Source organism: Panthera pardus, unplaced genomic scaffold, assembly GCF_024362965.1.
Source record: "Panthera pardus isolate Hobbes unplaced genomic scaffold, ASM2436296v1 HiC_scaffold_6, whole genome shotgun sequence".
Classification (NCBI taxonomy): Eukaryota; Metazoa; Chordata; class Mammalia; order Carnivora; family Felidae; genus Panthera; species Panthera pardus.
In genome coordinates, this window is record NW_026526991.1 from 76649818 (window position 1) to 76673936 (window position 24119).

Here is a 24119-nt window from a genome sequence, read left to right on the forward strand (position 1 = left end):
TTAACTGACTGAGCCACCCAGGTTGCCCTCATATTTTTATTTTAAAGTCATCAGGTAACCATTACAAATATGGACATGATGTTAAGTATTTTTGCCTTGACTATACAGCAACTAACCCATTAAAACTTTATTTTCCATCCGAATCTCTATTTGTAATTATAAGCAGAATAGGAGCACATTGTTTTTTAAATCTGTATTAACAGTTTGATATTCCTTTTAAAAATATTCCTTTCTTGAGGGTAGATTTACCACTGTTAACCAACCATATCTCATTAAATATAAACATTTGTCCTTACCGTCTGGATCTACCTCTCTTGAAATCTTAAGGGCCTCTGATGTGGCCATATCGGTATTAGCAGCAGTGACAGCAAGGATGATGGAATTTGGATTACTGATGAAGCGAAGAATGAGCTCTCGGATTTGAAGCTCAATATCCTTAGGTTGATCACCCACAGGCACCTGAACCGAAGAGAAATGAAGAAGGAACTAGTAATAAAAATCAACTCGGCCTCCCCTCACTTAATCTACAGAACGTGGGCATTACTCCATTTACAGTTAAAATGAAGAAAGTATATACATACTACTAGTAGTGGTATGTATGCATTTGGTAATATGTGAAAGCCTCAAAATGTACCTCTTGCAGATATCAGAAGTTTACTGTGTGAAGAATTGGTCGGTGTTAATTCCTAGAGACAAATTCATTCATTCATTCATTTATTCATTCATTCATTCAATTACCAAATATTTACTGGCAGCCTAATATATTTCAGGCACTGTTCTACATATGTCTACACATATGTCATGGCAGTCATTAAGTAAAAAGAGACTGATAATTATTTGAAATCAGATTATGCTTTTAAATAATGAGGGAAGAACTCACTCAGATAATGACATTTGAGAGAATGGCCAGAAACTGAAGGAGATAAGGGAGAGTTACATGCAGATATCTAGTGGAAGAATATTCCAGCAAGATGAATGATAAGGTCAGAACACTGGAACAGAAAGAGAAGAGTAACAGGATACTTTAAATCTCTTTTTAGAACTTAAGCTTTTACTGTGAATGAAATGAAAAGCCAATGGAGAGATTTTGAGCCAAGGAATGACACAATCTAATTTTTACCTTAATAGCATCATTCTGGCTGATTACTTAACAGATTATGAGGAAGACCTGTTAGGAGGCTGTTGCAGTAATGCAGGTGAGATGACAGTGGCTAGATTAGGATGGTAGCTACAAATCTGTATATACAACAGAGTTCTAGATATACTTTAAATGTAAGGAGAGCCAAAAAGATCTGCTCACAGAGTGGTGTGGAATACAAAAGTATCAAGGCTGACTACAAACTTTTTGGCTAAGCGACTGACAGAAGAGGGTTGCCATTTATTTAGTTGGGGGAGATTATAGCAGGATCAAGTCAGCTTGAGGGATAGGTCAGAAATTTAGCACGTGACATAACAAGTTTGAAACGTCTACTAGACACTTGTGTGGACATGCCAAATAGACAGTTATAAAAGTCTGGAGATGTTTAAATGCTGTCAACATACAGACATTCACGTATTTAAACCCATACGTTTAGACGAAATCATCAAGGGGGGGTAAGTGTACCCACTTGACCAGAGGTCTAAAAACTGAGCTCTAGGCACTCACTGTTAACACTGGGAAGATAAGAAACCAGCAAAAGAGACAGAGAAGGAGTGGACAGGGATGCTGGAGAGAAACCTGCAGAGTATGGTGTCGTGGAAGCCAAGTAAAGAAAGTGTTTCAAGGAGAAGGGAGGGCTCAACTATATCAATGCTGCTAGATCAAGTTGACTGGAAAAAAAAAAAAAAAGGCTGATTATTCTCATATAAGGTCAAGTAAAAACCACATTTGTTCGAGTGAAAACAAACATGACCAAATCCACGATGAGTAACAACTAATCTTTACCTTGGTCATTCCTGGCAAATCCACAAGTGTCAGATTGACAACATTGGGTGAAAAAATCTTAAGATGAATTGGCTCAGGGCTTACTCCCTAAAAATAAGTTTTAAAATACATTAAAATCACATTAAAATTTCATTGAAATATAAAAATGCCAAGTACATCTCATTTCAAGTAGACAGACTCTAGATGCTTTCAGATACAAATTAAACCATGATCCCTAAAACATTTCAGCAATCAAAACCTGATGAAACCCATGGGAAGTAAGGCAGCCAGCCAGCCATATAGCAGGTTATAAGGTTACTCAATCCTGTAACATTAATATACAAAATTTATTTCCCCTTTATTATTCCACATTCTTTTCTCTGGGTTCTAGACAGATACAATTTCTTAAGTACGTTTAATAGACTTAGTGCTGAACAAAAGAACACTGTGTCACTATCCAAATTTATGAGGTTCTTGAGTAGACAGTGAGGCATAGGTAACAAGTTATCCACATCAACTTGGTTCCTAATCTTTGAATATCAGGTAGCAAAAGCATATATTCTAAGAGACTCCTCAGAAAATTTATCTGCATCTTCAGATTCCTGAATTCAAATAGTAGAATTTGGATAGTGAGAGATACCTTTATTTCCCTAGACTGAGATCATTATACACACTGCCTTCTCTTCACCACTGGCCCTCTACAAGTTTTAGAGCTGAGTCAGCTACATGTAAAAAGGCACATAGAAAATGTGCATTCGTCTTTGCATATGCCCTTCTTTATCCTTTAAAATGTCCTCTCATCTACCTACCTTTTATCTTCCTTCATACACACCCACTGAAAATTTTAATTTCACAGAGAGCTTTTTTGAAACATCCTTTACTCTGAGTTATATTAGATAACTCCAAACTACTTTTCTATTTCAAACACATCAGTGTTCCAAAGTCATGTGCTGATATTCAGCATACCTACCCAGCTTGTGTACTTCTCAGGCATTCCCTTCTCATGTCCAATACAAAGCTTTGCTCAAATGCCTTTACAACTCCAATCTCATAAATATTTTAAATCCCTCAGGGCTTTATGTTAGGCATATGAAATCATTTAGATATTTATACATATGAAATTACTTACATAAGATCAAAGTATCATTTACTTCATTACAAACATGATTTAGGAAAGAAGAGATTTTTCACAGATTTGGGGGTAGGGGACTTCTCATCTTTTGGACACTGTGGGTGAGAAAACCTGCTAGGTAAGTATATCACATCCCCACCGTAAATTAAACATCTTGTCGGTATACAGACTCCATCTTTCATGGCATTCAGTCTAGTTTAAAATTTTCCTTTCTGAAACACTAGTCACATCCATTATAAATTCTAGCCCTATGTAAAATTACCACCAATTCCTAAGTTCAGTAAATCCATGGGAACACAGGAAAGACTTCAGACTGGTACTATCATTAATAAAATTATCCCTGATATAATTACAGGACAGACAACAAGCTAATCTAGTTTGCTGCCACTTTTTCTACCTCTCCTATACAACACAATCATTAGAAATTCAGGAAGTATGGTAGCAGCAGCAGCAGCAACTCAAAGGTTACCAGCCCAGAGTTCAATAATGAACAAAGCTTAGTCAGAGAGACAAATATCCTGACTAGACATGAAGAACTGACGTGGCTCAAAAATGTCTTTGTGTCAGGACAACCTCTTCAGCACAACATCTGGCAGATCAAAGGGCTCAGTGAATACTTGTCGAATATTAGTACTAGGCCAGGGCCCATTTGCTGGATTAAATAGCCTTTGGATAATACAAGAATGGAGGTTTAAAAAAAAAAAAAAAGAAAAGAAAAAAGGAAGGAAACAGAAAGATAGTTAAGGATAAAGAAAGGAGAGAAAACAGAAGCATTTATGAGAAGCAGTGACAGTGCCTGGTGTCAACATTAATGGCATCTTAGACACATTTTTTTTTTTAATTTTCACAATGTTAGGAAACAGGAATTAAGTTGTTAACATTAGTTTTCATTTTCATCAAAGAAAACTTCTCTCTTTACTTTCGTAAGTAAATCTAGCCTTACTCAGGTAAGAGAGCTCTTCAAAATCTCCTAAGTTACATAATGCTTCTTGAGTTAGAGTACAATCAATCCATCAGAAAAAAATAACTTACTATAGCAATATTAAATACAAAAATTATATAAGTGATATATAAATCACAAGATAAACAATCATCTAAATGAAATATTTGATAGTATATGAAAGCTCTAAGAAACAAAAGAGATTTTAAGTAAGGTTTTTATATATTTGTGAAAATACTCCATTAGTTTCAAAGACCAGGACTATGAATTTACAATGCCCATAACACATTATACACGGAATACTCTCAATGATATATGTACTGAGGTTTATACATTGTAACTCTAAAAAGATGCCTACCTTATTATTTCCCGAAATCCTTTCTGTTTCGTTTTCAATTTCTTGTCGAATTTCATCAAAATCCGTGTAAAGCTAAAAATTATTGAAACAAAAAGGACAACATTCATGATAAGATCAACAGTTCTTAAGTGAGGGGTTGATAAATTTCAAGGATGTCTACAGATCTGCTTCAGAGAACTAGTAAATTCTAATATATACATGTATTTTCTAAGCCAAGGAGTCTTAGTTTACATGAGCTTTTCAAAGCTGCCTGATCCCACAACAGTTAATTTCCACATTACAATAAGGCTCAACATAAAGTGTCTTCCAAATAAACTGCTATGGTTAGAAATGTTACTAATAAGATAAGATTTATTTTACAAGGAGCAGTTGCTTCAAGATAACATAACACACTGCCAATCGTAAGAAACTAAATTATCAACTACTTGTACAAAAAAAATGTATCAACATATTATCTCTTCATAATATTCTTGTGTGATCGATTACCTTATTTTTGGTGTGAAGAAATTTACCCCATTCTTCTGCTTCAACCCCTAGAAAAAGAAAAACTCCATTTATTGGAAACTATAGCAATTACCTTTTTATCTTAGGAATTCAAAAAGGCAACACAATATTATTTGTTCCTATTTTGCCACTGACAAGCAGTATTTTAAGATCTCCTAAATTATACTTTCATATTTTAAAAACTATCATATATTTCAAAAAATGACTTGAGAGTTACTCACAGATCTTCCTTTTGAAATCTAGATTTGAAATCTAGAGTCTGCAAATAAAATTGTTCATTTCTCTTCATATTTTGTATGTAATTATATTATGGTAAAAGTATATGCTTTGTTTTTAAATATCTTACACATAAAAGCAGTTTATACAATGAAAGTAACTGAAGCAAATGGCTAACAGAAGAAAAACTAAGAATCCTACTGAGTAATGCAAAAAGCACATGTAATAGATTTACACAAATAACTCAAGGTAAAAATTTGCAATACGTAAATGAAACTTTTTTCTCTTAAATTTGGTTTCCTGCTGGTTACCTATAAAGTCACAATTTGCTGTTCCTTTAAAGAGTTCTCTCAGTAGTGCAAAATTATCCTGTAACTTATATGTACTTTCAAGGTGATTTTCCCACCAGGGCCAAGACTATGTTTTCCCTTGGAAATGAAGGTTAGAAAGAAATGAAATGAGTGTTTGTGGGTGGGAGGAGACAGACAGACCCTAGCATATGTACTGTATGGAGTCGCTACTCTCCATGAGTTTCCAGTAATAGGTCTGTTCTTCCTGCACTTCCTGAAAAAAAAGGAAAATATAATTCACTGTGGGCACTGTTTCAAGTGGTCTAAATCTTGGCGAGCAAGTTTTGTTCTATTTTTCTCAGAAAAACTAGAAATGTTTAATTGTAGAAAAGTAACCAAACTGCCTCCCCTAAGCACAGCTATTCTGCTTTTGCCAAATTCAGAGTTCTAAGTATCCTAATGACTGAGTTCATGAATAACTCATATCGGTCACCTGAAATCAAAATAAAAATGACTAAAAGTTAAATAAATATTGAAGAAAAAGTGATTCAATTCTTTGGTGGAAATAAGTAAATAAAACTGGATCCTTTTTGCTAATAAAATGCTCACCTACTTGAAGCTTAGTACCTTCTTCCAAGAAGTCTCATTGGAGGACTGGAGTAATCTAGGTGAACAGAACTCACAGAGACAGCTACTACATACCAAAGGGGGGGGGGGGTTAATTTACCTTATCGTTTAAAAGAGGTCTGGCTTAACAAGCATGTTTTTAAAAATAAAAATAAAATAAATTACATTCACCACCAAAAAAAAACCCTGCATTCTGATGCAATGCCAAAAGGTAACAAGAACCACCTACAATCAATGTGGATAGGCAAATAAAAATGGAAGAAAAATAATGCACACAGCCTGTAAGAGTACGTAAGCACACATGCAGGCATACTAGAAAAAAAAGGGCCAAAAACAATGGATAAAGGAAACCTTTAGAAAGGTGTCTTGAGTTTTTCCATGTAGCAGGGTCTGCAGTTAAAGAGAAACAGCACAGAATGATAAGTTTAATGCTTAACCCTAGTATTTTAAACCTTTTTAAAAAGTCAAATCTGCAGAAACCTGAACACATTTCAAATGCACGGAGCATCCAATTTTTCAAAATTTACAACTGTAATTCCCATTACAATTAATAGTAAATACCTAAAGGGATATATATGTTTTAAGTGATATAAATGAAGCATACCATGTGCCATAATTTGCTGGTATTTTCCATCACAGCTAATTGTATTTCCTCTGGTTTCTAGTTCTAACACAACCGGATTAAAATTGATTCACTCTCCAAAAATCTGCCATAAATATTTGATATGTAGGAAAAGATAAATTGCCTGGCACAGAAAAATCTACAAAGCATACCAAACACATTTTCCAAAACCTCAAAAGTAAATATATATGAGTATTTACCCTATTCATGAAGAATGAGCTTTTTATAAGGGATTATTTTCTTTAAAAAACATACTGAATTTAAAAAGAACACCATAAAAACAATTTTGGTCTTTAATCAACATGCTATTTTTGGATTTTGTCTAAAAGGAAATCTGAACAAAGACTGATTCTTAAAAATATATGAAAGATAAATGTGAAGTTCAAAGTTCAAACTAAATCAGTGTGAATAAAATTTTAGTAAGATTTTATCAGAAAATTCTTTCACATTGGCAAAAGGGGGAGCAAGCTGAGAAATACTATATAAATATATTGATACCTCAATTATCCTACCTGGCTGACAGAATGAAGGATTCCACATTACATAAAATTTCCTGATAATTACACATATTAAACATTAAGATATTTTATTTTAATCAGTTTTGATGGACCTGTATCTAAAATGGATTATTCTGGGGCGCCTGAATGGCTGAGTCGGTTAAGTGTCCAACTTTGGCTCAGGTCATGATTTCACGGTTCATGGCTTTGAGCCCTGTGTTGGGCTCTGTGCTGAGAGCTTGGAGCCTGGAGCCTGCTTTGGATTCTGTCTCCCTCTCTCTCTGCCCCTTCCGCTCATGCTATGTCTCTGTCTCTCAGAAATGAATGTTAAAAAAAAATTTTTTAATAAAAAATGAAAAAATAAAATGGATTATTCTGCTCCATGTCATCCTAAAATATACTGCTCTAAATCAGCCTATTATTGCAAACGTCGGCCTTTGTTACATAACAAAGCCCTCTGAGGCTATAAATCCCTATCCAAAATGGTTAGAAACTGATTTTTTCTTTCTTTTAAGTTTTCCTGTCTGATTATGTTTTCCTTACTTTCTCCTCTCTGGTTTGTCAGACTGTCAGGTAGTTCATACTCTTCTGGCTAACTAAATGTTTATCTGTTTCTTTGTTTCTAATTTTCTCTGGGTTACAATGATTCATGGCAAGGTAGATTGGTTACCCTGAGTATAAAGAGGATCTGATGAGAAAACTAAGGAACTATGCTAATTATTACTAATACACATGAAATTTAATACTCAAAATTTATGAAATCTAGTTTGTGTTCTGGGTAGCTGAGTTGTCATTTTAAGTGAGGATTAAGTGTGTCTTAAGTAATACAAAATATTGTGCGGTTTTTTTTTTACATAAAATGTAAACACTAAGCTTTGAAAAAAAAAAAAATATATATATAGGTAAGATGTGCAGATTTGCTGACCAACCACTAAGATGAGAGATATCAACAAAACATGGTGAACATATGAGCAGAGATACTGAGGAACTGACACTTCTGTGGCTGAAATGTACACCTTTTTCTACAAACACTACCCACATCTACAGTTTCTAAGAGACAGGATATCTATCATTTGCCCTTTTCATGATGACTGAAGAAAATAAAGGGTTAAAAGAAAGAGACCTAATTAATGCCATATAGTTTCTTAAAGTCTGATTTTAAGTTTTCTGGTATACTTCATGATGTAAGTTAGTAGGAATGAAATTTTAAGTATTATTCTATATATTTGAAGCTGAATCGTAGGTTAGTTCAACATGATTAAATTCGAGGCTTAGAATTTCAATACCAAACAAATATTATAGAAATACAAAGTGATGAATAATATACCAAGAAGCTACCTGATACACTTAATTAATAGGTTCCTACATATCTTCTGGCAGTCTATCCAAAAATTGTACTTGTTAACATCTAAACTTCATTAACTTGCTTCAGTGATTAACTTTCTATAGTCATTGCAGATGCTCATGATAGGTTGTTTTTTCTTTTTTTACTCCTTAAAAAAAAAAAAGCTATCACTATCAATACTCCTATAATAATAGAAAAAATAATTAAAGTAACTTCAATTTCATCAATACTATCATCCCTTCTTAGATGAGAATCTAACTAGAATGAAACTGCATTGAAAACAGATCTCTGCAGATGAGTAACAAACATAGTACTCTGCTACCAATGTAATTAGTTATTTTACAGACTTATAAATAAGAAAGTCTGAGCCAAACACTGAACTAAAAAGGAAGATTAAATATATTATTTTCGTCAAACATTCCAACCTCACTAATATAAGTAAGTATAAATAGGACACGCACTTAATAAGCAATTTAATATCCACTGACAGACACAACATTTCTCAAAATATTTTCAATTTAACCAAAGAACTGCTATAAAGGACAGTACATGTTTTTCTCATTTTAATATTCCACATTTGCTATTGGAGGAGTGGGTGGATCTTAAAAATCAGAATAGTATGTGCTATGTAGGTAAGCATGGCAAGAGAAGGACAGTAAAAAAGATAAAAATAAAAAACCAAAACTCTTTCTAAAAATAATATTCATCTTAGCTTGAAGGGGAAAAGATTCAAAATTAGCAAGTACATGGTGACACCAGAAAAGGGAAGGTGAGATAACCCTGCTATAATAAAAAACAAAGTCATTTTAAGTGTATTTAAAATTTTTAAACTAGAATCTAAATGATTTAAATTTCTAAATCAAAGTAAAAAAGTAAAAACATTTTTTAAACACTAGGGGAAAAAAAGCTTAAAACACTCCAAAAGACACAAAAATTTTTCTTTAAAATAACTGATTTCTATTTACTGAGCATCTCACTAAATTCTCCATAAACATTAACGACAGTTTACTAATAAGCTGAACTACCAAAAAGGTAATATTCCAAACAAGTCTACTTATGGTCCTCAAAACTTACTTTTTTTTTTTTCTTTACATGAGAAATGATGCATTCCACTTCTCTTCACAGGAATTCTGCTTTTGTTATAACCACTAATTTCTGGTCTTATCTGGTCTAATGTGTTTTTAAGATTCAAGCAAAAATGAAGAATTTTTAAATAATTCTTATTCCAATTCTAAAATTTACCATTTTCTTCTCCTGTTGTTTTTCGCTTATCTTCGGGTGAAACATGGACTAGCTGCAGAATGAGAGGTCTCCGGGTGACAATACCAGTGCCTCTGGGAAGCAGGTCCCTCCCCACTAGGCTTTCTAGCACTGAGCTCTTTCCACTGCTCTGAAAACAGAATACACAAGAGCAAAATGAGTTTCTACATAGATTTTTTAAATAACTTAATAAGACTACACTGACAAAGCACCATACAAAGAAATTAAAGAAAAAATTACTGCAAAGACTTTTAAACTGAAAGTTTAGTTTTATTTTCTATTATATGATCTTTATTTCTTTAAAATAAAAACTCCAAAAAGAGAGATTAAAGTCCTACTCTCCCCCCGCCCCCCCCCCCCAAATAAAGTCCCACTCTCCTGTAATTTTCCTACTTTTTTTGATACTCTCCCAACCAGGTTTTCAAAACCTGTAATACTGGCACGTAATGTTATGTCTATGAGAATATATGACTTTAAATGGGGTAGCACTACATGTATTTTTTCTCTAACCGGCTTTTATTTTTGATGTAGCAATCACGGATAATATTCCATATCAATATACTAACATCTGTGTTTAATGGTCAAATAGTATTCTACAGTGTATAAAGCCAAACTTGACTTGGACATTTAAATGGTTTTTGCTACCATTAACAATGCTACAGTGCACATGGTTTATACATATAACCTTACTCACTTATCCTATTACTTCACTGGATTTAGTTCATTAAATGAAGTTGCTAAAGAGCTAAAGATTAAAGAACAGAGATTTGAAGCATTCACAGATGCTGTCAGACTGCACACAAGAAGGCAGGAACCAAGCTACACTTCCCATTCAATCTGCTGCAGCCCCATTAGCAGTGGGCATTATCACTTTTTTGAATCCTTGCTACTTTGATAGATGAACACTGACAGCTCGTTTAAAATTACATGACTTTATTATTGAAGTCAAGGATCATTTTGTTTAAAGGTTTTTTGTATTTTTTCAGTGATTGTTCAAATGCTGGCATTTTACATTTCTTATTAGCTTATAAAGCTTCTTTATCCATAAGTACTTCACTTTTGTTCTGAATATTTCCCAACGTTTTATTTTGAAAATTTCAAAGCCACAAGAGCTTTGAGAATATTAACAGTGAATGCTCATATCTTAAGAAAGATACACTGAATATTAACATTGGACACATATGCTTTATGTCTCTTTCTACACACACGCATGTGCGCGCGCGCGCGCGCACACACACACACACTTTTTCTTTTGTTGTCCTATCTGAGTTAGTTACATACACCATGACACTTCATCTCTAAAAAATATAGCATATCTGTCTCTAAGGGCATGCACAAGGGCATTCTTCCATACAACCATATTCAACGATCACCCTCAGGAAATTTAACACAGATATAAGACTAGTAAATAGATAATCAAGGGGTGCCTGGGTGGCTCAGTCGGTTAAGTGTCTGACTTTGGCTCAGGTCATGGTCTCGCGGTCTGTGAGTTCAAGCCCCGCGTCGGGCTCTTTGCTGACAGCTCAGAGCCTGAAGCCTGTTTCAGTTTCTGTGTCTCCCTCTCTCTCTGCCCCTCCCCCGCTCGTGCTCCGTCTTTCTGTCTCAAAAATAAATAAACGTTAAAAAAAAATTATAAATAATCAAATAGTATATAAAAACCTTAATTTCTATTTATACATCTTAAATGCTTATAAATTTTGTATTAACTTTATAATTAGTATTTTCTGTATAGATTGTTTTTCCTGTACTACACTTTTTCTTAGTCACAACTAGTACAACTTTTACTTTCATATTTTCCACAAAGGCAAAAATCCTAAATAATGTGGGGGGGGGGGTCTCCTATTATACACATGTTGGATCTTCTTTGCCTGTTTTCAATATGTCAATGTCTGTCAAATTATTTTTTTTAATGTTTATTTTTGAGAGACAGAGCGTGAGCAGAGGAGGAACAGAGAGAGGGGGAGACACAGAATCTGAGCAGGCTCCAGGCTCCGAGCTGTCAGCACAGAGCTCAACGTAGGGCTCGAACCTACGTACTGCGAGACCATGACCTGAGTCGAAGTTGGACACTTAACCAACTGAGTCACCCAGAAGCCACACCCCAATTTTTTTTTCTAGTATTTAGAAAGAGCGAGTATGTGAGCAAGTGGGGGAGGGGCAGAAAGAGAGAGAGGGTGAGAGAGAATCCCAAGCAGGCTTCATGCTGTGCAGAGCCAGCCGCTGTGCATGCTGTGCAGTGCAGAGCCAGCCGCCCAGGGCTCAATCTTATGAACTGTGTGTGAGATCAAGACCTAAGCCAAAATCAAGAGTCAGATGCTTAATCGACTGAGCCCCTCTGTCAAATTCTTTTTACACCTCTTCCCTACCCTTTTTATTTTTAATGTTTCTTCCTTTCCAACATCTTTCTCTCTCAAGGTACTATATGTTATGTTTATTTGTTCTTGTTTTACTTCTAAGCTGTCCTCATTTCTAAAATAAATTTCCTTTCATTTCTAATACTTTAGTAAGTTCTACCACCTAGTTCTTATTTGTTCCTATACACACTTGTTATTTAATGCCTTATCTTGCCTTTTGTCTTAATATCTAGTTGTTTTCATCTGTTTTGCAAACATGTCTTTCTGGTATACTTTCTTGTCAACAAGAATGTTATTCTGAGTCTCATTTTTCTTTAAAAAACTTTGTATGAGATTTGACAACAGTCATTTTCTAAACTTTAGGAAAAAACTTGGCCTAGAATAACAATTCTAACTTTACACTCTAAAACTCCCTTTTGTCTCCACATAGTGTTCAAAAATATAGTTCTTTGTTTTCTGGTAACTTGTCTCTGTTCCTCTCTACCACTTTTATCTGGATCTTCTCTTTCCTTTGTCTGTATTCTTCAGGGGTGGTCAGTTGTATTCTCAGTTGCTTCTCACTGCGAGAACTGGTCTTAGAAAGGAGCTTTGTTTGGTTAGTTTTCAAAGTTTCATGAAGGTTCTCCAGTCCCTTAAGACTTTACCACAGATCTCTCTCATTCACCTATTATCTGTGTGTGCAAAACCCTGCCCAATTTTTCAGTCAAAGAAATAAAGTGTTGATACATGCTACAATATGGATAAACCTCAAAAACATTATGCTAAGTGAAAGAAGTCAGTCAAAAAACCACATATTATCTGATCCTGATTATATGAAATGTCCAGAACAGACACGAAAGTGGATTAAGTGGATGCCACGCACTAGGGGCAGAGGGAAATGGAAATGACTGCTAATGGATACAAGGTCTCTTTTTAAGATAATGAAATACCTAAAAGTAAATTATGGTGATAGTTGCAAAACTCTATAGACGTGCTAAAAACGAATGATTATACATTTCAAGTGGGTAAACTTCACATTATAAAAACAACACCTCAATAAAACCATGGAAAAATAAGATAAAGGAGAAAAATTCAAGATGAATTACAAATTTTAAAAATTCTAACTTTACAAATTAGAGAATATTAAAGTATACTTTCCTGACTTTGAGATAGAGAATGACTCCTTACTACATAAAATGTACAAACTAAAGAAAAAAAAAGTGACAGTCCAACTACAGTAAAATTAAAATTTATTTTACTCATACAAAAAAATTAGAGGAAAATATTTGTGATCCCTCTAACTCACAAAGAACTAGTAAGCAAAATGTATAAATAACTTCCACAAATCAGTGAGAAAAAGATGAATAATCTATTAGAAAATAATGTGCAGAGACAGGAACAGAAACTCACAAAAACAGCACCACAAAGGGTAAGAAAAAATTTAGAATGATCATATTCATTAGTAATCAGGGAGATATAATAAAAAACACAATTAGATACCACAAATTTAAAATGTGACGATAAGTAAGGGTCCTGTCCAAGATGGCAACTTAAGAAGATGCTGAACTTTCCTCCTCAACAGACACACCAAATCTACACTTACTTATACAGCAATTCCTCCAAAGAACTGAGGGCTGACTGAGTAGCTGTTACACAACAAAACACAGAACACATAGAAAACGTCAAGAGAGACAGAGAAACCAGACACTGTAAGGAAGGGAACCCCTACCTCCAATGCTGTGAACTGAAGTGGGGAGGGATAGTATGAAGGGACTATACAAGAGCAGATTGTTCTGCCCTGGGGCACAGGAAAAAGCTGTGGTTTAAAAAAGCAATTAGTATATAAAAGATCCAGCATACAACTCCACCAAATGATGGGGGAGCTACCGGAACTCTCTCCAATTGGGAGAGGCTGGCAAGTGCCCCAGTTTACATCCATCCTCCACCTTGATAGTGCAAAAGGGAGTAGGGTTCCAGGTGCCACAGCCAGCCTACTGCCTCAGAGAGCACTGGGTCCCTAACCCACACCAACCATCGCCATCCCATCAAGGCGGCGCCAGTGTGTCACAACTGCAAGGAACCCTTGCTGGGCACTCACTACAGCTCCAGCTGTCATGTCAACATAACATAGGCACAAAGCACTGCAGAACACTACAGGCCCACACCACTTTGGCTCCAGACAGCTTGCAAGGGCAACCTTGGCAGAGAGCACTACAGGACACCATGGACCACACAAGCCGTGGCTCCAACTGCCCTGCCAAGGCACCTCGGCACTAAGTACCCCCAGACATACCAGCTTGTTCCCATTTTAGCTTCAGCAATCCTGCCAGGGCACCATCTGTGTGGAGAACCCAGGGACCAGCCCACATCCACTTCAGCTTTAGTTGTCTCACCAGAGCACCCTCTGCCAAGAGAGATCTGGGACCCTCTAGCTTGCACTCCCCTCAACTTCAGCTGTCCTGCCAGGACACCCTCTGAGTGGAAAGCCCCAGGACCACCCTATCCCATGCCCACTTCCATGCTGGCCATCCTTCCAGGGCAGCCCCAGCACAGAGTGCCCCAGGAAGCCCAGCCCACTCCAGATACAGCTCCAGCCAGCCAAAGTCACCTGGCACACACAGTGTACACAGGGTACGATTATACTCAAGACCACTCCTTCAAGTTTAGGAAAAGTAGCTGTCACACCTACAAGCTACAAAAGTAGCTTGACACCTACAAAGTCAAGCAAAATGAGAGACTGAGGAATATGCTCTGAATTAAAGAAAAAAGCAAAACCTCAGAAAAACTAAATGAAACAGATATAAACAACATGCCTAATAAAGAGTTTAAAGTAATGATCATAAAGATGTCCACCAGACTACAGAGAAGGGTGGAAGAACAACCTTCAACAAAGAAATAGTAAATACAAAAAAGATCCAATCAAATCTGAAAAAAACAGTAACTAAAATGGAAAATACACTAGAAAACATCAACTGCACATTAGAGTACATAAAGAAGACCAGATCAGCATCTGGAAAACAGGGTACTGGAAAACACCCAAGCTGGACAGCAAAGAGAAAAAAGAATTTTAAAAAATGGTAAAGGCTAAGGGATCTCTTGGACAATATCAAGCAAATAAACATTCACATTATGGGGGTCCCAAAAGGAGAAGAGAAAGAAAAGAAAAGAAAAGAAAAGAAAAGAAAAGAAAAGAAGGAAGGAAGGAAAGGGCAGAAAATGATGTGAAGAAACAGTAAGTGAAAACTTCCCTAGCCTAGGGAAGGAAACAGACATCCAGGTTCAGGAAGCCCAAAGAGTTCCAAATAAGATGAACTCAAGGAGGCCACACCAAGACAATATAACAATTTAAATGGCAAAAATTAAAGAGACTTTTAAGAACAGCAGGAAAGAAGAAAAAAGTTATGTAGAAGGGAAATTGCATAGGGCTATCAGCAGATTTTTCAGCAGAAACTTTACAGGCCAGAAGGGAATGGCATGATATATTCGAAGTGCTAAAAGGAAAAAAACCACAACCAAAAATACTCAACCTGCCAAGGTCAATTCAGAATTGAAGGAGAGATAAAGAGTTTCTCAGACAAATGTTAAAGAAGTTCATCACCACTAAACCAGCCTTATAAAAAGTGATAAAGTGACTTCTATAAATGGGGGTGGGGGGGAGTGGGAGAGGACATTATTAGAAATAAGAAAATTATGCATAAAATATGACAACATATACACAAAACATAGAGGAAGAAATAAAAAAGCTTTACTTTTTAAGGATGTGTTCGAACTGGGGCACCAAGGTGGTTCAGCCAGTTCAGTGTCTGACTTCAGCTCAGATCATGATCTCGCAGTTTGAGTTCGAACCCTACATCTGGCTCACTGCTGTCAGTGCAGAGCCTGCTTCAGATCTTCTGTCCCCCTCTCTCTCTCTCTGCCCCCTCCTCCCCTCTCAAAAATAAACAAACATTAAGAAAAAAAGAAAGAAGGTATTCGAACTTAAATGACCACCAACTTAATATAGACTGATACATACTTAGTATCCTATATATGAATCTCAAGGTAACTACAAACCCAAAACCTATAACAAATACACAAAAAAATAAAGAGAAAGAAAATCAAGCATAACACTACAGAAAGTCATCAATGACAAGGAAAGAGAGCAAATGAAAAGGAACAGAGATGAACTACAAAAACGACCAGGAACAACGGCAATAAGTACACACCTATGAATAATCATTTTAAATGTAAATAGACTAAATGCTTTGATCAAAAGACATAGGGTGGTGAAATGGATATAAAAAAAAAGGGACTCATTTATATACTGCCTACAAGAGACTCACTCCAAACCTAACACATGTAAAAACGAAAATCAAAGTACAGAAAAAAATATACCATGCAAATAGAAATGAAGAAAACCTGGAGTAGCAATACTTACATGAGACAAAACAGACTTTAAAACAAAGACTGTAACAAGAGACAAAGAAGGGCATTATACAATGATAAAGGAGTCAATCCCACAAGAGGGATTATATAAGTATCTACCCACCCAAAATTGGAGCACCTAAACACAAAGGGCAAATATTAAAACATAAAAGGAAAAACTAATAGTAATACAACAGTAGTAGAGGACTTTAACATCCCACATACATCAATGGACAGATAATCTAGGCAGAAATTCAATAAAGAAACAGTGTCTGAATGACAGGTTAGACCAGATGGATTTAACAAATATATACAGAACATTCCATTCAAAAACAGAATACACATCCTTTTGTTGGAACATCCACCAAGATAGATCACATGTAAGGCTATAAAAACAAGTATCAATAAAGCTAAGAAAACTGAAATCGTATCATGGTTCTTTTCTGACTGTAACAATATGAAACTAAAAATGAATTACAAGGAAAAAAAGGAAAAAAAACACACAAACATGTGGATGCTAAACAACATGCTAATAAACACCCAATGGGTCAATAAAGAAATCAAAGAGGAAATCAAGGGGCGCCTGGGTGGCTCAGTCCGTTAAGCGTCCGACTTCAGCTCAGGTCACGATCTCAGGGTCCATGAGTTCGAGCCCCGCGTCAGGCCCTGGGCTGATGGCTCAGAGCCTGGAGCCTGCTTCGGATTCTGTGTCTCCCTCTCTCTCTGCCCCTCCCCCGTTCATGCTCTGTCTCTCTCTGTCTCAAAAATAAATAAACGTTAAAAAAAAATTAAAAAAAAAAAAAAAAAAGAGGAAATCAAAATATACATGGAGACAAATGACAATATAAACACAATGGTCTAAATCTTTAAACACAGCAAAAGCTATTCTAAAAGGGAAATTTACAGTGATACAGGTCTCGTGAAGAAATAAGAAAAATCTCAAATAATCTAACCTTACACCTAAAGGAACTATAACAAGAACAAAGCCCAAGGTGAATAGACGAAAAGAAACAATAAAGGTTAGAGCAGAAACAAATGAAACAGAGACTGATAAAACACACAAAAAAATCAATGAAACCAAGAGCTGGTTCTCTGAAAATATAAACAAAAATTGATAAGCCTTTAGCCAGACTCATCAAGAATGAAAGAAAGGACACAAATAAAATCAGAAATGAAAGAGAAACAACACCACAGAAATACAAGGGTCATGAGAGATTACTACAAAAAAAAATTGTACGCCAGCAAATTGACAACCTAGAAGAAATGGATAAATTCCTAGAAATGTATAATCTTCCAAAACTGAACCAGGAAGAAAGAAAAAATCTGAACAAACCAATTACTAGTAACAAAATTGAATTGGTAATAAAAACTCCCAACAAACAAAAGTCCAAGACCAGACAGCTTCAAGGGTGAATTCTACCAAACGTTTAAAGAAGTGTTAATACCTATTCTTCTCAAACTATTCCAAAAAATAGAAGAGTAAGAAAAGCTTCCAAATTCATTCTATGAGGCCAGCATTACCCTGATACCAAAACCAGATAAAGACACTACAAAAAAAGAAAACTATAGGCCAATATCTTTGATGAACATAGATGTAAAAAACCTCAACAAAATATTAGCAAACTGAATCCAACAATACATTAAAAAAGTCATTCACCACGATCAAGTGGGATTTATTTCTGGGATGCAAAGGTGGTTCAATATCCACAGATCAATCAATCGCATCAACAAAACAAACAATAAGAATAATATGATCATTTCAATAGAGAAAGAAAAATCATTTGACAAAGTACAACATCCATTTATGATAAAAAAAAAAAAACCCTCAACAAAGTAGGTTTAGAGGAAACATACCTCAACATAATAAAGGCCATGTATGAAAAATCCAAAGCTAACAACATCCTCAATGAGGAAAAGCTCACTAAGATCAGAAACAAGATAAGGATGTCCAATCTCCCCACTTTTATTCAACATAGTACTGGAAGTCCTACCCACAGCAATTAGACAAGAAAAAGAAGTAAAAGCCATTCAAATTGGTAAGAAAAAAGTAAAATTTTCATTATTGGCAAATGACATGATTCTATACATAGAAAACCCTAAAGTCTCCACCAAAAATCTACCAGAACTAATAAATGAATTCAGGAAAGCTGCCGAATATAAAATCAATATACAGAAATATGTTGCATTTCTATACACTAATAACGAGGCAACAGAAAGAAGGTAAGAAAACAATCCTATTTACAATTGTACCAAAAATAATAAAACACCTAGGAATAAACAACCAAAGAGGTAAAAGACCTGCTTTCTGAAAACTGTAAAACACTGATGAAAGAAACTGAAGATGACACAAACAATTGGAAAGACATTCTGTGGTCATGGATTGGAAGAACAAATATTGTTAAAATGTCCATATACCCAAAGCAATCTACGGATTTAATGCAATCCCTATCAAAATACCATCACTTTTCACAAAACTAGAACAAATAATCCTAAAATTTGTATGGAACCACAAAATACCCTGAATAGCCAAAGTAATCTGGGGAAAACAAAAACAAAACTGGAAATATCACAATCCCAGATTTCAATATACACTACAAAACTGCACTAATCAAAACTGTATGGTACTGGCACAAAAACAGATACAAAGATCAACAGAATAGAGAGCCCAGAAATAAATCCATGATGGTCAACTGATCTATAACAAAGAAGGGAAGAATACGCAGCTGGAAAAAGGTAGTCTCTTCTCAACAAATGGTGTAGGGAAAACTGAACAGCTACGTGCAAAAGAATCAAACTGGACCACTATTTTACACCATACACACAAATAAACTCAAAATGGATTAAAGACCTAACTGTGAGACTTGAAACCATAAAAATCCTAGAAGAGAGCACAGGCAGTAATTTCTCTTGACATCTGTCATAGCAATATTTTTCTAGACATGTCTCCTAAGGCAAGGGAAATAAAAGTAAAAATAAACTATTGGGACTACATCAAAATAAAAAGTTCTGCACAGCAAAGGAAAACAGTTGACAAAACTAAAACACAATCTACTGAATGGGAGAAGATATTTGCAAAGGACATATCCGATAAAGGTTTAGTACCCAAAAACTATAAAGAATTTCTACAACACCAAAAAAAAAAAAAAAAAAAAAAAAAGCAAATAATCCAATTTAAGAATGGGCAAGGGACGCCTGGGTGGCTCAATAGGTTAAGTGTCTAATTCGGCTTAGGTCACGATTGTGAGTTTGAGCCCCACGTCAGGCTCTCTGCTGTCAGTGCAGAGCCCCCTTCAGATCCTCTGTCCCCCCACTCTGTTCTTCCCCTGCTCATATGCGCACTGTCTCTCTCATAAATAAGTAAACATCAAAAAACACTTTTTAAAATAAAAAAAAATAGAACTGCTATATGATCCGATAATTCCACTGCTGGGTATTTACCCAAAGAATACAAAAACACTAATTTGAAAAGACATATGCACCCTTTCATTTTCTGCCGTGTTACTTACAAAAGCAAAATTATGGAAGCAGCCCAAGTGACCATCTGTAGAGGAATGGATAAAGACAGAGACAGGACAGACAGACAGAGAGAGGTGTACACACACACACACACACACACACACACACACACACCACGGAAAGAGTATGCTAAATGAAATAAGTCAGAGAAAGACAAATACCATATGATTTCACACATATGTGGAATTAAGAAACGAAGCAAAGAAAAAAAGAGACAAACAAAGAAACATACTCTTAAATACAAAGAACCCATGGTGTGAGGTGGGTGGCAGGGGGGAATGGGCAAAATAGGTAAAGGGGTTTAAGAGTACACTTGTCATGATGAGCACTAATGTATAGAATTGTGGAATCAGTGTATTATACACCTGAAACGACATTATAACACTGTAAGTTAAGTGTCTTAGACTTAAAATTTAAGGAAAAAACCACATTAGACCAGATGGACTTAAGAGATACACACAGGGGCGCCTGGGTGGCTTGGTCGGTTAAGCGTCTGACTTCGGCTCAGGTCATGATCTCACGGTCCGTGAGTTCGAGCCCCGTGTCGGGCTCTGTGCTGACAGCTCAGAGCCTGGAGCCTGTTTCAGATTCTGTGTCTCCCTCTCTGTCTGCTCCTCCCCTGTTCATGCTCTGTCTCTCTCTGTCTCAAAAATAAATAAACGTTAAAAAAAAAAATTAAAAAAAAAAAAAAGAGATACACACAGAACATTCCATCCAAAAGCAACAGAATACCCATCCTTCTCAAGCATACATGGAACACTCTCCAGGATAGATCATGTATTAGGCCACAAAAATAGTGGCCTAATTAAATTCTTAGTAAATTTAAGAATGCTGAAATTATATCACACGCCTTTTCCAACTACAATACTATGACCAGGAATCAATTACAAGACTGAAAAATTCACAAGTATGTGGAGATTAAAAAGCATGCTATTAACCAATGGATGAAAAAATAAAATTAAAAAATAGCTTGAAACAAATGAAAATGGAAATATAACATACCAAAACTGCACAAGCAGTTCTAACAGAGAATTTCATAGTGATAAATGCCTGTATTAATAAACAAAAAAGATAGCAAATAAACAATCTAACTTTACATCTCAAGGAACTAGAAAAGGAAGAGTAAATCCAAAATTAGTAAAGGAAATATCAAAGATCAAAGTGGATATAAATGAAACAGAGACTAAAAAGACAACAGGAAGAAAAAAAATCAGTGAAACTAAGAGCTGCTTTTTTGAAAAGAAAAAAATAGACAAACCTTTAACTAGACCTGCCACAAAAAAAGAGAACTCAAATTAGAAATAAAAGAGATATTACAACTGTTACCACAGAAATACAAAAGATCTTAAAAGACTACTCTAATATATACACATCTGCACAATGGAATATTATTCAGCCATAAAAAAGGAAAGAAGTCTTGATATTTGCAACAAAATGGAAGGACTCTGACAGCATTATACCAAGTGAAATAAACCAAAGACAAATATCATATGATCTTACTTACATGTGGAATCTAAAAAAAGGCAAAAAGAAAGTCATACATACTGGGAACAGCTTAGCAGCTCTCAGAAGCAAGGGGTGGGTGAAATGGGTGAAGGTGGTCAAAGGTACAAACTTCCAATGAAGTAAGTCCTGGGGATATAATGTACGGTATGGTGACTACAGATAATAATATTGTACTATATATTTGACAGTTGCTAAGAGAGTAAATCTTACATTTTCATAAGAAAAAATACAACTATGTGTGGTGATGAGTATTAACTAGACTTATTGTGATCATTTCACTATATATATATATATATATATATATATACACACATATATATATATACATATATATATAATCATTATGTTGTACCCATGAAACTAATATAATGCTGTATGCCAATTATATTTCAATTACAAAAATTACGTCAACAGACTCGCAAACCAAACATGTTTACAGGTTCTCATTTTTTATCTATTATAAATAATATTGGCTTCCTCTACAACTGGCTAGATCAGTGCATGTTTTCCCCTGGTGATTTAAACAACCAATGTCTGCGCTCATTCTAGGAAGGTGAGTGGCTACAGAACTTCCCGTATGGCAAGTCACAGGTGGCTTACTCTGAAAATATGACCCACTTGGCACCCCTATGCCTTCTGCTTTTTTCATCCTCACATAGTCCTCAAATTGATGCAATATCTATATATTCAAGGGTTAGAGATTTTTTTTTTAATTTTTTTTTTTTAACGTTTATTTATTTTTGAGACAGAGAGAGACAGCATGAACGGGGGGAGGGTCAGAGAGAGGGAGACACAGAATCTGAAACAGGCTCCAGGCTCTGAGCTGTCAGCACAGAGCCCGACGCGGGGGGCTTGAACTCACTGACTGAGAGATCATGACCTGAGCCGAAGTCGGCCGCTTAACCGACTGAGCCACCCAGGCGCCCCTCAAGGGTTAGAGATTTGTGTGCCTGGTCTCAGTGTCATCTTTTAGTTTCTTCCGAATTGTACTGTACTGAAATCTACAGTACTTTGGATTTATACTGTGAGATTGAGCCTTTCACTGAAAAGGCTTTGTCATATTTTTAGCATTTTCTCTCTGATAACCACCATCAGTTGGGAGTAGCAAACATTCATTCATGACACATTACCCAAAAGTGATTCAATTTTTACTAAGTTTTCACTTTTCATTTTATAAAAGATGCTTCTTAATTCTTTGATATTAATACAACAGATAAATGTGATTTTTCTTTATTTTTCTTAATAGTTTTTTTGAGAGAGAGAAAGCATGCAAGCAAGCAGGCGAGGGGGAAAGGGAGAGAGAGAATCTTAAGGATGCTCCACACCTAGTGCAGAGCCCAACATGGAGCTCAATCTCACAACAGTGAGATCATGACCTGAGCTGAAATCAAGTGTCAGATGCTTAGCCAATTGAGCCACACAGGTGCACCTATTTTTCTTATCTTTTTAACATTTTTTATCTGTAGTGAAAGAAGTCAGACATAAATGGTAACATATTTTATGATTCCATTTCTATGAAATAGCCAGAATAGGTAAATCCACAGAGACAGAAAGAAGATTGGTGGTTTACAGGGCCTGGAGGAACGGAGGAACAGGAAGTAACTGCTTAATGGGCATGGAATTTTCTTTTGGGTGGTAAAAATGTTTTGGAACTAGAAGGAGGTGCTGATTGCACAACATTATGTATATACTGAATGCCACTGAACTGTACTCTCTAAAATGGCAAGTTTTATGTTACAGAAATTTCACCTCATTTTTAAGTTAAAAAAAAAAGGGAAGCAGCACATGAACTATACAAAGAAACTAGAAAAAAAAAGAGAAAATATATAAGTTTACCTAAGAACATGCACAAGAAAACAATACAGGAATGAAATCTATGATCAATATTTAGCACCAAATTACTAAACTTAATGAAATCATCACCTTTAAGAACACAGGACAAATGAAGGCACATCAAGCAGGAAAGCAAGATTTCAGGAACTAAAATGTAGATAGCAGTGCTGGGGGCAGGGCATGCTTTTTTTAAAGTAAAAGAATTCTAGGATGATTTAGCAGTTTTTTAAAAAAGATGATAACAGGGCAGCTGGGTGGCTCAGTTGGTTAAGCATCTGACTTCAGCTCAGGTCATGATCTCCCGGTCCATGCGTTCAAGCCCCACGTCGGGCTCTGTGCTGACAGCAAGGAGCCTGGAGCCTATTTCAGATTCTGTGTCTCCCTCTCTCTCTACAGTCCCTCCTTCACTCACAGTCTGTCACTTTCTCTCTCTCAAAAATAAACATTAAAAAAATAAATAAAAATAAAAAGATAATAACAAGAGTTGGTGAGGATGTGCAGAAACTGAAACCCTCAAACACTGATGGAAGGAATGTAAAATAGTACAGCCGCACTGGAAAACAATGTGGCAGTTTCTCAAAGTTAAACAAGAGTTACCAAATGACACAGCAATTCTACTCCTAAGTAAAACCTTGGTTTGAGAGCATAATTCTTTCTGGAAACATGCTTGTAATCCAAAGCACTCATATATCAAAGCGAATTTCAAAAACCGCTGGCTCAGTTGCGATCATGCGATTTTCATCATCACATACTATTCATATTGCAAGACACTGCTCATTTTTCAAGTTAAAATTTATTAGAAATGTTTGCTCGTCTTATGGAACACTCGTAGA

General features: G+C 35.6%; 1 protein-coding gene across 9 annotated transcripts in view; it reads right to left on the bottom strand.

Moving 5' to 3' along the window:
• DNM1L (dynamin 1 like) overlaps positions 1-24119 on the bottom strand; it is a 47525-nt gene that overhangs the window by 18857 nt on the left and 4549 nt on the right. For 4 of the 9 annotated variants that reach the window (XM_019452422.2, XM_019452419.2, XM_019452418.2 and 1 more), the window contains exons 2-7: positions 9677-9824; positions 6322-6360; positions 4820-4866; positions 4334-4405; positions 1925-2011; positions 297-459 (exon numbers count right to left, since the gene is read on the bottom strand). In XM_019452422.2, coding sequence (XP_019307967.1) covers positions 297-459; positions 1925-2011; positions 4334-4405; positions 4820-4866; positions 6322-6360; positions 9677-9824 — 556 coding nt within the window. The remainder of the gene's footprint in view (positions 1-296; positions 460-1924; positions 2012-4333; positions 4406-4819; positions 4867-6321; positions 6361-9676; positions 9825-24119) is intronic. The other 5 variants (XM_019452426.2, XM_019452424.2, XM_019452421.2 and 2 more) reach the window with 2 other exon arrangements.